At 43.3% G+C, this 14,700-nt stretch overlaps 1 protein-coding gene across 2 annotated transcripts in view; it reads right to left on the reverse strand.

The window, feature by feature from the left end:
• Window positions 1-14,700, reverse strand: part of LOC122809761 (histo-blood group ABO system transferase-like) — a 1,808,094-nt gene that overhangs the window by 1,483,550 nt on the left and 309,844 nt on the right. For both annotated transcript variants that reach the window (XM_044081487.1, XM_044081486.1), the window contains exon 3: window positions 6,128-6,190. In XM_044081487.1, the coding sequence (XP_043937422.1) occupies window positions 6,128-6,190 (63 nt within the window). The remainder of the gene's footprint in view (window positions 1-6,127; window positions 6,191-14,700) is intronic.

Genomic DNA, 14,700 nt, shown 5'->3' on the forward strand with positions numbered 1-14,700 from the left:
TTCAGGTGGTTTTCAGGCATATAGTTTGATAATCCAGTTAAGCTCCATCTTCTCTAAGATGGCGCTTCTGTTAACTTCAAGAGGTCCCATCTCTAGTTTATCCTGTACGTGAAAACTGGATCTTTCATCTTCAGGGTTTTGCAGGTGGTGCTTCAGTGAATTTTTGAGCATTTTAATTAGGATGCCTGATAAATGGTAGGTCATTTTAACCTTAAGTTTGCTAACTGTTTTGACCATATAGAAACTTCTGCAACAGTCGCATTGTAATTCTCAATTTGTCATATACAGGGCCTAAACGCACCTCATGACTCCACCCTTGCTGGAGTCAGGGCAATAGAAATGGTCAGAGTTACACAAATATTTGCAAAAGGTGCAGTAGGGTGGTCTACATTTAAAGGTCCCACTGGTTTCCTTGATGGTTTTGCCTTTGCTCTCAACAGTTTCTCAAATTCTTTACTCTTGTAAACATAAAACAGCAGGTTCAATTTTTTTTTCTAATTGTTTGTTCTCAGAAATGAGAACAAACAGTTGGAGGAAAAAAAGTGCCAGTTTTCTGTAATTCAACCAGGTTTTCCCCATTTTCTACATAGGGTTGGGGTATCATGTTAACTGTCGCCATCTCTCCCAAGTCAATACTACACTCCTGCCTTCAACATTCATATCTGACCAACTTAGATCTTTTCTCACACAGTTCATCCACTTTTTTGCTGGGCACCCTTATTTCCTCTTACCTTCTTCCTGTCTGTCCCAAATCTTCACCAGATTTTCTGCTTTTTCTGCACGTGCCCAAACCACTGTAATCTGTTCTTTTTGATCTTTTCTGCAATTGGGGCAACTTCGGTTTCTACTCTTATGTCCTAATTTCTTCATCTGTCCCAGTGTGCATCCTACCACCTCTCTCATGCACTTAATTTCCATCACCTCTGGCTTCATCTGCACTGCCTTTACTGCCCAAGTTGGGCTCACCACTGTATTGTAAACATTACTTTTCAGCTTCTTTGGCATTTCTCTGTCATATACTACACCTGACACTATGCCAGTTGGCTGCAGACCCCCTGATTCTTGCTTTGACCTCTTTATTCAGACCACCCTTCCCAGATATTCAAAGTTATTAGCCTGTTCCACTATCTTCCCTTTTATTTCAATTCTCAGCTTTTCATTTCCCCAATTTGCTGCCATTACCATTGTCTTACATGTACTTAGTTTCATTCCATGTGCCTTTATTTTTGCATTCCATACCCCTATCTTTTGCTGAAGTTCTTGCTCAGAATCTGCCTGTAATGCCACATCATCTGCATACAGCAACTTTGTTGATCTGCACCCTCAATCCATTTGTATGAACAGCAGTGGGCTCAAAGCTGAACCCTGGTGCACATCTACTCCCACTAGGAACACCTCAGAGAACGAACATGGTCCTTACTTGAGTCACTGGGTTCTTGTACATAGCCCTCACTAATTCTACCAATGTTTGAGACTTTGAACCACTGCAGTACTGTCCAAATCAGTTTTCATGGGACCTTGCCATATGTTTTCTCCAAGTCTAGGAATGCCCAGATGTACTTTTTCCTCATGTCTAGCTTCTTCTCAACTCTCTAGGACTGCAAACATTGGGTCAGTTGCGCTGCATCCTAATCTGAATTCAAACTGCTCATCTCCTATCTTACTTTCCACTACTCTACATATCTGTATATCAATCACCCTCTCCAGAACTTTCATGCAATATAAACAGGAGTTTGATACCTCTGTATTGCCCACATTTGTGGATATCCCCTTTGTTCTTGCACACTGCCATGAATATGCTTATTCTCCAGTCATCTGGGTTATGCTTTTCTCTCCACACAGCTACGAGTACCCTTAGGAGCCATTTATCCCTTATCCACCCACCATCTTTATCATATATGCTGTGACCTCATCTCAGCCTTGCTGATTTGACTTCATTTTCCTTAGTGCTATTCTTACTTCTTCTAGGGTGAGCTCCTCTTCTTCTCTCAGCATATGCTGTATCTAAGACAGTACAGTTTCTGTGGGGTTTTCTTCATTCAGTAATCCATCCATCTGCCTTTGTTGTCCTGTGGACTGGTGAGCAGGTTGTTGCTGGCATTCTTTATGAGGTAGTGCCTGACTATATTCTTTATACTTGTCTTTGCTTTGCAACCCGATATAATTTTTCTACGTCACCTACTGAGTCACTTTCCAAAACATGATAGAGTGCCTCTGATGTCCTGTTCTTTGCCTTTGCAACTCCATTCTTAGCTGGTTAGCCAACCAGGATTCCTTCATAGCCTGGTCCATCTTTTCTATCACCCACCTTTTCCTGCATTCCTTTCTTTTGATAACTTCCCAGACTTCTGCATTCCACCATTAGCTTTCCTTATGTACCTTGTTTCCATACCTGACTGTGCTACACATCTGTTCTGTAGTCCTCACAAGTGCTGTTTTGAGGCACTGCAATTCTTCAACTCCTATTTCCTCCTCTTCTCGGGGTGCTAGAGCCCAAACTAATTCCTTGAACTATTGTACTTTCTCTCCTGTCAGCTTTCAGGTCTTCAGCCTGTTCTCTGTTGATCTTAGAGCCATCTTTACCCACTGCTTGCAGCTGAATGCGACAACCAGTGGTTAATGCTTTGAGCTGACTGTTTCACTGGAGAGGACTTTCCAATTACTGATTCTATGCCAGTACCCTTTCCTTACTAGAAAGGCATTCGAGTTGCACGTTGACCACTCTTGTATGCAGTCTTGTGATTCTCTCTCTTTCTGAACCATGTGTTAACTACTATCCAGTTTCTGTAATTAATTTATGGATTTCATTGTAGTCAGTGAATACAGGAGAAATGGTTTTCAATTACTTTAAACAACTTTTAAATCTGACAGAAAGTGTCCCTTAACAGTCTTGTTAAACCACAAACTCCTAGCTTAAAAATAACTTTCCTATATAGGAAAGTACAATAAAACAATGATTTTTAAATGTGGAATGTTTTTCCCCCAAAGGGATCTTACCTGCCCAGCAATGGAACAGCACAAGCTGACCACTGATCCTCTAGAGACCACAGAAGAGTGCACTTATCAGTTGCATGAAAGCTCTGAAGGAATTGGTACCCAAACCTGTATTTTTTTAGTCAGCTCAGCTCAAGCAGACTGACAGTTTGGGCATATGGAAGGTGCCCTGAAGCTTTGGAAACTAGCAGGCTGACATAACCCATAGAGCTAAAGCTATTGCAGCAGTGACCAATACGATGAGCTTCACAACAGAGCTCATTTTGCACTTGCATTCTGTGATATTGGTCATGTGTTTCTCAGTGTTACTTATGACACTATATCTGTCTAATATTCAAGCTGCTCCTGACAGATGACATCTGGTTATTTTGGCTACATTAGCCTCTGAAGATTGCATTGCTCACAATCCTCTTTTTTGGTGGTACAGATCTACTGCAGCCTGTTCTATGTTATTCTATATCACCAGGGTTCTTCAGCCACACTGAGTGGGTCAGTTTGGTCATGGTTGTTGGTATTGTAGCCTTACCTCTCTACTATATTCCCAAAGGATGTCTCAGAAAACCTGCACTTCAGAGCAGGTTTCTGAATCCACACCCACTTACATGAAGACAGTCCTAAACCAGCAATGAATTCAGCAATATCGTCGCAAGTGATTTTTGAAGCCATCTAGCACACAAACCATGCTTTATAACCCACATATTGCCAACAGTTCAATGATTTTAATAAGTACTTTTTTTGAATGAACAAATGACAAGTTTAAAATTTAAAAAGTATCTGTTAGCCTGCATTGAGGGATAAAGCTCAGACTTCAACCCAGGCAACCCAAATCTGACTTGGAGGCTCAAGTGATTGCAGAGACAGAGAGAATGGACATATGGACATGCTTATTCTGGGATGAGGCATGGTGTATCCCATCTGGCTTGCACTGCTGCTCTAACTGCAGAACTTGGTTGGACAGCAGGTTTACCATAGTGTGGAACTGCATTCCTTTCCCAATAAAAAGTCAGACTGGTGTGTGTTATGGGAATTCGTTTAAGGGCAGGGATGATGTAGAAGTGGTCACCCAAGCCCGAGACAGTGGCCCTTGATGGTGCAGGTTATGGAACAGCAAATACTTGCTTCACCACTAGAGGTATGATTACACCATAAAGGAAAATGCTGTGATCCCATGTATGTCAGCAAGAACATGAAGCACCCTCATGGTTGTCTGGTGGATGGGGAGGCTTTATGGGCTGCAGGCATGGGGATAATTATTCTCAAAAAAAAAAAAATACTTGTCAAAAAAGAAACAGCCTTTGACTCATGAATGTAACAAATTACTAATAAAATTCCATTTTTTTTTTCATTTTGAAGAAAATTCCATTACAGAAAGAATAGTGCTGCCACATTATAACACTTATTCTGACCTTAAGAGTGAAGTTTGAAAGGTCAGGCTTACCACTGAACATTTCAAGCCAGTCCTAATTCTGAGAGGTATCATATAGTTCTGTTGATAACTACTTTGCAAGGCTGCTAGAGTATGAAAATGCAACCTGCTTGATGGAATTTGTGGCAGGGAAGCCGCCCTTATCATCAGGTGCTGTAAACTAGAAGCTAGAACACTATCAGTAAAGGAGATTCGGTGGGTAAATCCATCTTCAAAGGGTGGTGCTTTATTACCTTGCAGAAAAACATTTTAGAAATTCCTCTTAAACATTTAGTTTTTACACAAATTAGAATTCAAAAATGTTTTGCTTCCTTTCCTATAGGACTATTCAATGGAAATCCACCTTGACTTACTAAGATAGTGGTTCTTTTCCCCTGTTGAAGATGTCATTTGTCAGTATTGTACTTTGTTTCAGACAGTTTTAATGTTTTGCTCTTGTGTACACTGGCATTCTATGCCTGCCATGCTGAGTGTCACACCACATGTGCACCACCCCATATGAGATGGTAAATGCTTCTGAATTCGGGTCCTTCATTCACACCATCTCAGATGTTTGTATTCATATTTTGCAGAAGTATAATGAGCTCTGCCTTCTGCTCTTTGTTTTACAATACCATAGGTATTATAAGCTGTCAACTGTCTGACTTTCCTCCGCTGATGACTCATTGTTCCTGGCAAGGGTACTGCCTTGCTTGGATACCTGCTGTGCACAGCTCAACCATTTTGTACAAAGCTGCCCAATGTTATAAGTCAACATAGGCAAACTTCTATTGTACACATTCCCTGGCACTGTGTTTTTGACAATTATTCATCTGATAAATATCAGAAGAATGCTAATATGTGTCCCTGATATCCCATTTTTGTTATACGAACGTCGGCTAACTTGTCTATGAACTTATGTCTTCCCACTGTGTGCTGCATGGAACCCTGCTACATATTTTCTTATAGCACAAGGCGATAGTTGACAATGTTATGCAGCATGCCATCTTGCCACATCCTCCCACAAGTATAGGGCAATAGTTCCCCTAGTGTCTAACTTTTCACTCCACCACATCTTCCCACACAATACAGGGAAACAGTTCTCACCTGGTGTGCAGCATACAACCCTGCACATACCCGATGCAGTAGAGGGCAATAGCACAGCTCCCCTGATGTACAGAATGCCACCATGCTACCTTATTCCACACAGTAGAGGGTAGCAGTCCTCCCAGAGTGTACATAGTATCACTTTTCCACATCTTTCCACACAGTACAGGACAACAGTACCCAATCTGTCCAGCATACCACCATGCTACATCATTACACACAGGACAATAGCTCTGCTGTGCAGTACAGAACTATGCTACATGACAATACTAGGCAATAGTCTCCCTGGTGTGCAACATGCAACTCAGTCATATCTTACAACAGTACAGGGCAGTATTGCCTCATGGTGTGCAGCAAGCCATCCTGCCACATCGTCCCTCAGAAAACAGGACAATAGTTCTCACCTTCTACCAGTGCTGACCACACAGCATTTAGCAACTTAAGATAAATATAACAATGTAGAAGAATCCATACTTGACATCATCTGGCTTCTATAAGAATGTTTGTAATTCTGCATGCTTAAAAACAATGTCATTAACCAAGGCACTTACTAAGAGAGAGCTGGGTTAAAACTAAATTTTTATGCAGGACTACTTGAGATTTAATCAATCATGCACTTACAGATTTGTTATGTAGCTCTGGTATCTTGAAATGATGAAAATGAATGACTCATTCCAGTGAAGCCTAAACAATTTAAAAAAACAATAAATTAATTAATGCCTTCTAAACATAAAATTGTCTAATATTAATGTGTTTTCAGACAATATTTGGAATAAGGCTCTGGGCAAAAGCCAGAGGGTGAACTTGGTCTGAGTAATAACTAAATTACATTTAAAACAATAAGGATGATGCATTCATGATGATGAGTAACTTATTAGAAAACATTGTCATTTTCTTTTAAAAAGTTAGCCAAGGCTGTTGGTTTGTTTAGTTGGGTGTCAAGGAAGCAAACTCCAATATTACACTGAATATGCTGAACACAGAAAATTCCAAAATCGGGATAACCTTTTATCAAGAAACTGTTCAACTTACACCAGCCTGAGTGCTGACGATCTCTGACTGCAGTGTTTTTCGATAAGTGCAATCTCATTTCAGAATCTTGGGTATTATTGCTGTATTGTTTTAAATAATTTGATGTGCAGGGTATAGCTTAAATTATAATACGATACAGTGCATAATTTGCATCTTTTTCTGTTCGGTTTTTAGGCTTCCTGCTAAGTCACAAATCTCATTTTCCCCTGTTAGCTCCATACATAAGATAATCATTTGCAACCACTACTTCTCAGAGCTCTGCAATCACTCAAGTACTGCTCTCTGAAATGCTTTTGAGGCTGATGGTAATCCAAAAGGCAATCCTGGAAAAGTACAGTTTTGTACCTACCATAAATGTAGATGTTCGAGTGCTAATACAGCTGCAGTAATCACAGATGGGTTTTCAGCAGTCAGGCGGTCCCTCGGTCGGCCGAATTCCAAAGTCTTGGTCCGGCGTCGGTTGTCGTCGCTTACTCTTCTGACGTCAGTGAGGCCAGAGTATATAAGACACAGCCGACGCCATGTTCTTCAGTCTTTCTTGCCCCAGATGTCAGGTGCCCCCAAAAGGAAGGCAATACATAAATAATGCTCATCTACACATACAAGCAATGCAATATAAACCAAAATCAGTGGAAGCAAGCAAATAAAACATAGCAGGATAACCCAGTCAGGTAGTATGAAGAGGTTGTTAGGCCCCATGCCTTTACCAAGTGGGAAAGGAGGGAGGGAAACCTGTACTGCAGCTGTATTAGCACTCAAACATCTACATTTATGGTAGGTACAAAACTGTACTATGTTCATCGTGCATACAGCTGCAGTAATCACAGATGGGTAGAGTCCCAAAGCTATGCATAGGGTGGTAGGTACTAGGAGGAACTGGGTTGAGCCAGAATGCCCTGCAAAACAGCAGTGGCAAAGCTTGCTCTTGTTCTAGAATATAAAGGCAGGTGGTAGTGTTTTGTGAAGGTATGTACAGAACTCCAAGTGGCTGCCTCCAAAATATCTTTGGTAGGAACTCCTCTGAGGAAGGCTGTAGAGGTAGCTGTAGCCCTGGTGGAGTGTGATCTGATACCTGTAGGAACAGATTTCCCATGATGGGAATAACAAAACCGTATGCAGTGGCCAATCCACTTGGAAATAGTCTGTTTTGTAACTGGTTTCCCTTGAGCCCCTACAGCATAGGACACAAAAAGTTGTTCTGATTTCCTGAAGGACTTTGTTTTGTCCAAATAATAACGTAGCTGCCTATGGATGTCTAAAGAGTGTAGCAGCCTTTCCCCTTTGTTTTGAGGATTGGGATAAAAGGTAGGCAGGTGTATGGCTTGATTTAAGGCTACCCTGGATACCACTTTTGGGATAAATGATGGGTTGGTACGAAGGGAAACCCTGTCCTGATGGAAAATGAGGAAGGGCTGCACCGCCATGAGGGCCTGTAGTTCAGAAACCCTACGAGCTGAAGTGATGGCCAGAAGGAAGGCTGTTTTCCAGGACAAATATTGCAAATCTGTTGAGGCAGCTGGTTCAAAAGGAGGCAATGTTAATTTTTCTAGTATGCAATTAAGGTCCCAGGCTGGTATTGGTTGCTTCCTTGGAGGTCTTATATTCTTAGCCCCTCTGAGGAACTGTCGTAAGAGTGGGTGAGAAAATAAAGGGGGATCCGTGTTGAATTCTGCAGAAATGGCTGAGGCATGTATTTTTATGGAGGAGAAGGAAAGTCCACTGTTCAGCAGCTCAGCTAGATACTGTAATACCTGAGGCAAGTTCAGTTTTCTAGGGTCATGGCCTCTTTTCTCATTCCAAGAGCAAAACCGCTTCCATTTTGCGGAGTAAGCTTTTCTAGTAGATGGCCTTCTGGCCTCCAAAATGACATCCTGCACCTCCTTGGAGAGTAGGGTCTGTTGTGGTGTTAAGGAATTTTCCATGCAGCGAGATTGAGTGTTTTCAGCTGACTGTGAAGAGTTTTGTAGCTGTGCTGAGTCAGCAGAAGAGGCATTAGAGGCAGGAACCAGGGAGGAGTATGTGTTAGGCTCCTCAGGAGTGGATACCAGTGTTGCCTTGGCCAATCTGGAGCAATCAGTATCATCCTCGGTTTGTCTGTTCTTGCTTTCAAAAGCACCTTGGGCAGAAGAGGCAGAGGTGGGAATGCGTAAACTGTCCATGCTGTCCAACTGAATGAAAGGGCGTCCACTCTCCAGGCCTTTGGATGAAAGGTCCTTGAACAAAACTTTTCCAATTGATGATTCCTGTGGGAGGCAAAAAGATCTATGTCTGGCCTCCCCCACACTTGGATTATTTCTGTAAACACCTGAGGATGTAACTTCCATTCGTGTGGATCTGTCATATTTCTGCTTAGATTGTCTGCCAGTGTGTTTTCCAATCCTGGCAAGTACTGTGCTTGAAGTTCGATTTGTCTTTCCAGAGCCAAGTTCCAAAGAGTCATGGCTAGTCTGCACAAGGGGTATGAGTGAGTTCCTCCTTGTTTGTTTATGTACCACATTACTGTGGTGTTGTCTGTTTTTATCAGTAATTGTCCTGGATGCAGGAAGTCCTTGAAAGCTGTAATTGCATTTATTACTGCCAGCATTTCTTTTTGATTGATGTGAAGGTGCTTTTCCTTTTGGGACCATCTGCTCTGAATGCACCTGTCCTTTATGTGCGCCCCCCAGGCGTAATCTGAGGCGTCTGTGGTTATGACTTGTTTTGCTTGAGGCTTGCAGAATGGAAGGCCTGTATTTACTTGACATGCTTGGGCCCACCATAGAAATTCCTTTTGCAAACATGGAATTATTGGTATAATGGTTTCCAAACTGTGACTGTGTTGAGACCATAGATTTTTTTAGGTACCATTGAAGTTTCCTCATATGCAGCTTTGCACATGGGATTAGAAGAATGCAAGATGCCATGAATCCCAGCGCCTGCAGGATTTTCCTTGCAGTAAGCCTGGTACTTTTTGCTAGTATTTTGAAGTACTGAGATAGTTGCCCCTGTTTTTCTGGCATAAGATATGCCATCTGGGTGTTTGTGTCCAAGTTGGCACCCAGGAAGGTTATTTTCTGAGATGGTGTTAGCCTTGATTTCTCTTTGTTGATTGTATATCCCAGAGAAAGCAGTAACCGTGTCACATATGCCAGATGTTCCAGATGTATGTGTTTGTTGTCCGCTTGGATCAGGCAGTCGTCCAGATAAGGGTAAATTTGTATCCCTTGAAGTCTGCAGTAGGCAATCACTGATGCCAGGCACTTTGTGAATACTCTGGGCGCAGTAGATAAGCCAAAGGGCAATGCAGAGAATTGATAGTGGATTGAACCTGCAAGAAATCTGAGGTATCTTCTGCAGCTTTGTCTGATTGGGACATGCAGGTATGCCTCCTTGAGGTCCAATGTTACCAGCCAAAACTCCTTGCCCAGCATGGGAAGAAGTTGCTGTAATGTGAGCATCTTGAATTTTGGTACGAGTAGAAATGTGTTTAGGATGGATAAGTCCAAAATGGGTCTCCAGTCGGTTCCTTTCCTTGGTACCAGAAAAAGTCTTGAATAAAAACCTTGACCTTGTTGGTGCGTAGGTACCTTTTGAATAGCTCTCATGTTTATGAGCTTTGAAATTTGCAGTTGTGCCTCTGCCCTTTGATTTTGTGGCAGGTTTGGCATGCCTCTCATTTTTGGAACAGTGTGAAATTTAAATTTGTAGCCTCTGTTTATAATGTCCAGTATCCATTTGTCTGTTGTGACAATATGCCAATTGCTTGCAAATAATGCTAGTTTCCCTCCCAAAGGTGCTGCCAGCTGAGACCTGCTTGGCATGGAAATGAGGGAGTCATTGGGTTTGCTTCCTGTATTGTTGTGCACTGTCTTCACCACCTCTTGGTGCTGGAGTTTGCCATTGTCTGCCTCTATATGATCCTTGTGATTGCCCTCTGCCCCTTGTGCCTGTATCTACCTCTTTGGGGCTTGTCAGTGGCTGGAAAGTACCAGTTTTTGAAGGCCAATTTCTGCTAAAACGTGGTGGTTGGACCTGTAAGAAAGCTTTGACAGTTTGCATAGATTTGGCTTTTTCTTCCATTTTCCGTAGTATCTCCTCAGCATTAGTACCAAATAGTACATCCTTTTGTAAGGGAGCATCTAGAAGTTTGGCTTTCACATGATCAGGCAAATTTTGTTCCCTAAGCCAGGCATGTCTGCGAATGACTGATCCTGTAGCAGCCGCTCTACTGGAGGCCTCTAGGGCATCATAACCACATTGTAAGGTGTGTTTACCCACTTGCTCTGCACTATGCATCATATCCTGTAACTCTTTTAAATCTGGTTGTTCAGGTTGAGACATTTTGTTCCTTAATTGTGATAACAGGTACTGTTGATATTTAATCATATGAAACTGACAGTTTAAGGCCCTCATGGCTAGGGTGGCCGAGGTATATACCTTTTTACCCCACCTTTCTAAAGATCTGGATTCCCTTTCTGCAGGAAGTGGATTCTTGGCAGTGGAGGCCTTCAATCCCTTGGGGCCTTGTGAAATGGTTTCAGGGTCAGCATTATGGCTTTTGAAGAGAAATTGGTGAGAGCTGGGTACTCTGTAGTACCTATCAGGCTTGACTGGTGCAGGAGGCAGAGAATCAGGGTTAAGACAAGCCTCCAAATAGACATCATCCAGTATGTCCAAAACAGGGGGAATAGTCAGAGGTCTGTGTTGAGGTAACCAAAGAAATTCCCTAAGTCTTTTCTTGGAATCTGAAAAGTCTTGGCCTTCCCAATGGAAGTGTTCCCTCAAGGTGTGCAAGGTTTCCCCAAAGGAAAAATCCTCAGGAGGGGATACCGAAGGAATGGACTGTTCTGCATCCGAATCCTCAAAAGGAGAATAAGAGTGTTCCTCTGCATCAGAATGTTCTGATAAAATGGATCCCTGATCAGAAGAGGGAGAATCTTCCTCCACTCTGGGTCTCGTCAGGAGGGGGATGAGAACCCCTGATAAGAGTAATTAAATCCTCAGCCATTTTTAGCATCTGTTTTTTAGGCATGGGTCCTGAAGATGGGCCCTGTGCAACAGGCCTCGTGGGATGCCTGGCTGCTTTGGATTTAGTAAAGGTCTTAATTGAAAAAGAAGATGAGGGCCTAAATACACCATGGGTGGAGGTGGACCTGTCCACATTAGTAGCCTCTACATTAGCAGGGGATTCGGTAGTAGTCTGGGAAAGGGCCGAGGACCCAGCGATCTCGGGTACAGAAGACACCGCCAAAGGAGTGTCGTCGGTAGTCAGGGACTGCAAAGGCGTCTCGCTGAGAACCGGACCACGTGTAGCCTGTTTTGGCATCGTGTCGGTCCTTTTCCTTGCATTTTTTGGACAAAACGGTAGTCGGAGTGTCCGACGACATTTTATAATCAAAAGCTTTACCAAAGTAGTGTTGGGCGAACTCCGCCCGACGCTTAATAGTGCGTTTATTGAAGGTAGCGCAAAAGTGACAGCCCGAGACGTCGTGGTCTGGGCCCAAACAAGGTATGCAGAGGGAATGGAAATCCTTATGCGGTATTTGCTTCCCACAAGAAATACAATTATTAACTTTTTCTGACATCGGTCTGAGGCAAGAAAAGTTTCCCCAACGGGGTACTTAGCTTTAATGAAGACTTCGGTTTCCAATTTTTTCGTAATTCAGGAGCTGGCCGACCGGCACTTGCGAACTGCTTCTGCTTCGGGCACCGCATGGCAAAAAAGACTGAAGAACATGGCGTCGGCTGTGTCTTATATACTCTGGCCTCACTGACGTCAGAAGAGTAAGCGATGACAACCGACGCCGGACCAAGACTTTGGAATTCGGCCGACCGAGGGAACGCCTGACGGCTGAAAACCCATCTGTGATTACTGCAGCTGTATGCACGATGAACATCCTATATCTACCCAGATGGGTACTGAAAACCCAAGCCTTTGAGCTAGTTTCATCCATTCTAATTTGCCAGAATCCTTGATTAGGATTTAACAAAAAAGAACACCTTGGTGAAAATCAGTCAATTTCAACTGTCTGAATGGATAGTGTTGCTCATTAATCCACAACATGGGCAAAGACAAACAGTACAGTTTTGTACCTACCATAAATGTAGATGTTAGAGTGCTAATACAGCTGCAGTAATCACAGATGGGTTTTCAGCCGTCAGGCGGTCCCTCGGTCGGCCGAATTCCAAAGTCTTGGTCCGGCGTCGGTTGTTGTCGCTTACTCTTCTGACATCAGGAAGACCACAGTATATAAGACACAGCCGACGCCATGTTCTTCAGTCTTTCTTGCCCCAGATGTCAGGTGCCCCCAAAAGGAAGGCAATACATAAATAAAGCTAATCCACAAATGCAAGCAAATAAAACATAGCAGGATAACCCAGTCAGGAGGTATGAAGAGGTTTTTAGGCCCCATGGCCTTACCAAGAGGGGAAGGAAGAAGGGAAACCTGTACTGCAGCTGTGTTAGCACTCGAACATCTACATTTATGGTAGGTACAAAACTGTACTATGTTCATCGTGCATACAGCTGCAGTAATCACAGATGGGTAGAGTCCCAAAGCTATGCATAGGGTGGTAGGTACTATGAGGAACTGGGTTGAGCCAGAATGCCCTGCAAAACAGCAGTGGCAAAGCCTGCTCTTGTTCTGGAATATAAGGGCAGATGGTAGTGTTTTGTGAAGGTATGTACAGAACTCCAAGTGACTGCCTCCAAGATATCCTTAGTAGGCACACCTCTGAGGAAGGCTGTAGAGGTGGCTGTGGCCCTGGTGGAGTGAGGTCTGATACCAGTAGGGACAGGTTTCCCATGATAGGAGTAACAAAAACGTATGCAGTGGCCAATCCACTTGGAAATGGTCTGTTTGGTAACTGGTTTCCCTGGAGCCCCTACGGCATAGGACACAAAATGTTGGTCTGATTTCCTGAAGGACTTTGTTCTGTCCAAATAGTAACGTAGCTGCCTGTGGATGTCTAAAGAGTGAAGCAGCCTTTCCCCTTTGTTTTGAGGGTTAGGATAAAAGGTAGGAAGGTGTATGGCTTGGTTTAAGGCTACCCTAGATACCACTTTAGGCATAAAAGATGGGTTGGTATGAAAGGAAACCCTGTCCTGATGGAAGATGAGGAAGGGCTGCACCGCATGAGGGCCTGTAGTTCAGAAACCCTACGAGCTGAAGTGATGGCCAGAAGGAAAGCTGTTTTCCAGGACAAATATTGTAGATCTGTTGAAGCAGCAGGTTCAAAGGGAGGCAATTTTAATTTTTCTAGTATGTAATTAAGGTCCCAGGCTGGTATTGGTTGTTTCCTTGGAGGTCTTATATTCTTAGCCCCTCTGAGGAACTGCCGTAAGAGTGGGTGTGAGAATAAAGGAGGATCCGTGTTGAATTCTGCAGAAATGGCTGAGGCGTGCATTTTGATTGAAGAAAATGAAAGTCCACTGCTCAGTAGTTCAGCTAGGTACTGTAAAACCTGAGGCAAGTTCAATTTTCTAGGGTCCTGCCCTCTTTTCTCATTCCAGCAGCAAAACCGCTTCCATTTTGCGGAGTAAACTTTTCTAGTAGATGGTCTTCTGGCCTCCAAAATGACATCCTGCACCTCCTTGGAGAGTAGAGTTTGATGTGGTGTTAAGGAATTTTCCATGCAGCGAGGTTGAGTGTTTTCAGCTGGCTGTGAAGGGTTTTGTAGTTGTTCTGCGTCAGCAGAAGAGGTATTAGAGGCAGGGACCAGGGAGGAGTATGTGTGAGGCTCCTCAGGAGTGGATACCAGTGTTGCCTTGGCCAGTCTGGAGCAATCAGTATCATCCTGGGTTTGTCTGTTCTTGCTTTCAGAAGCACCTTGGGCAGAAGAGGCAGAGGTGGGAATGCATAAACTGTCCATGTTGTCCCAACTGAATGAAAGGACGTCCACTTTCCAGGCCTTTGGATGGAAGGTCCTTGAACAAAACCTTTTCAATTGATGGTTTGTGGGAGGCAAAAAGATCTATATCTGGCCTCCCCCACGCTTGGACTATCTCCGTAAACACCTGTGGATGTAGCTTCCATTCGTGTGGATCTGTCATATTTCTGCTCAGAGTGTCTGCCAGTGTGTTTTCCATCCCTGGCAAGTACTGTGCTTGAAGCTCGATTTGTCTTTCCAGAGCCAAGTTCCAAAGAGTCATGGCTAGTCTGCACAAGGGGTATGAGTGAGTT

This window comes from Protopterus annectens, chromosome 8.part0, assembly GCF_019279795.1.
Source record: "Protopterus annectens isolate FY-2018-M chromosome 8.part0, PAN1.0, whole genome shotgun sequence".
Classification (NCBI taxonomy): domain Eukaryota; kingdom Metazoa; phylum Chordata; order Ceratodontiformes; family Protopteridae; genus Protopterus; species Protopterus annectens.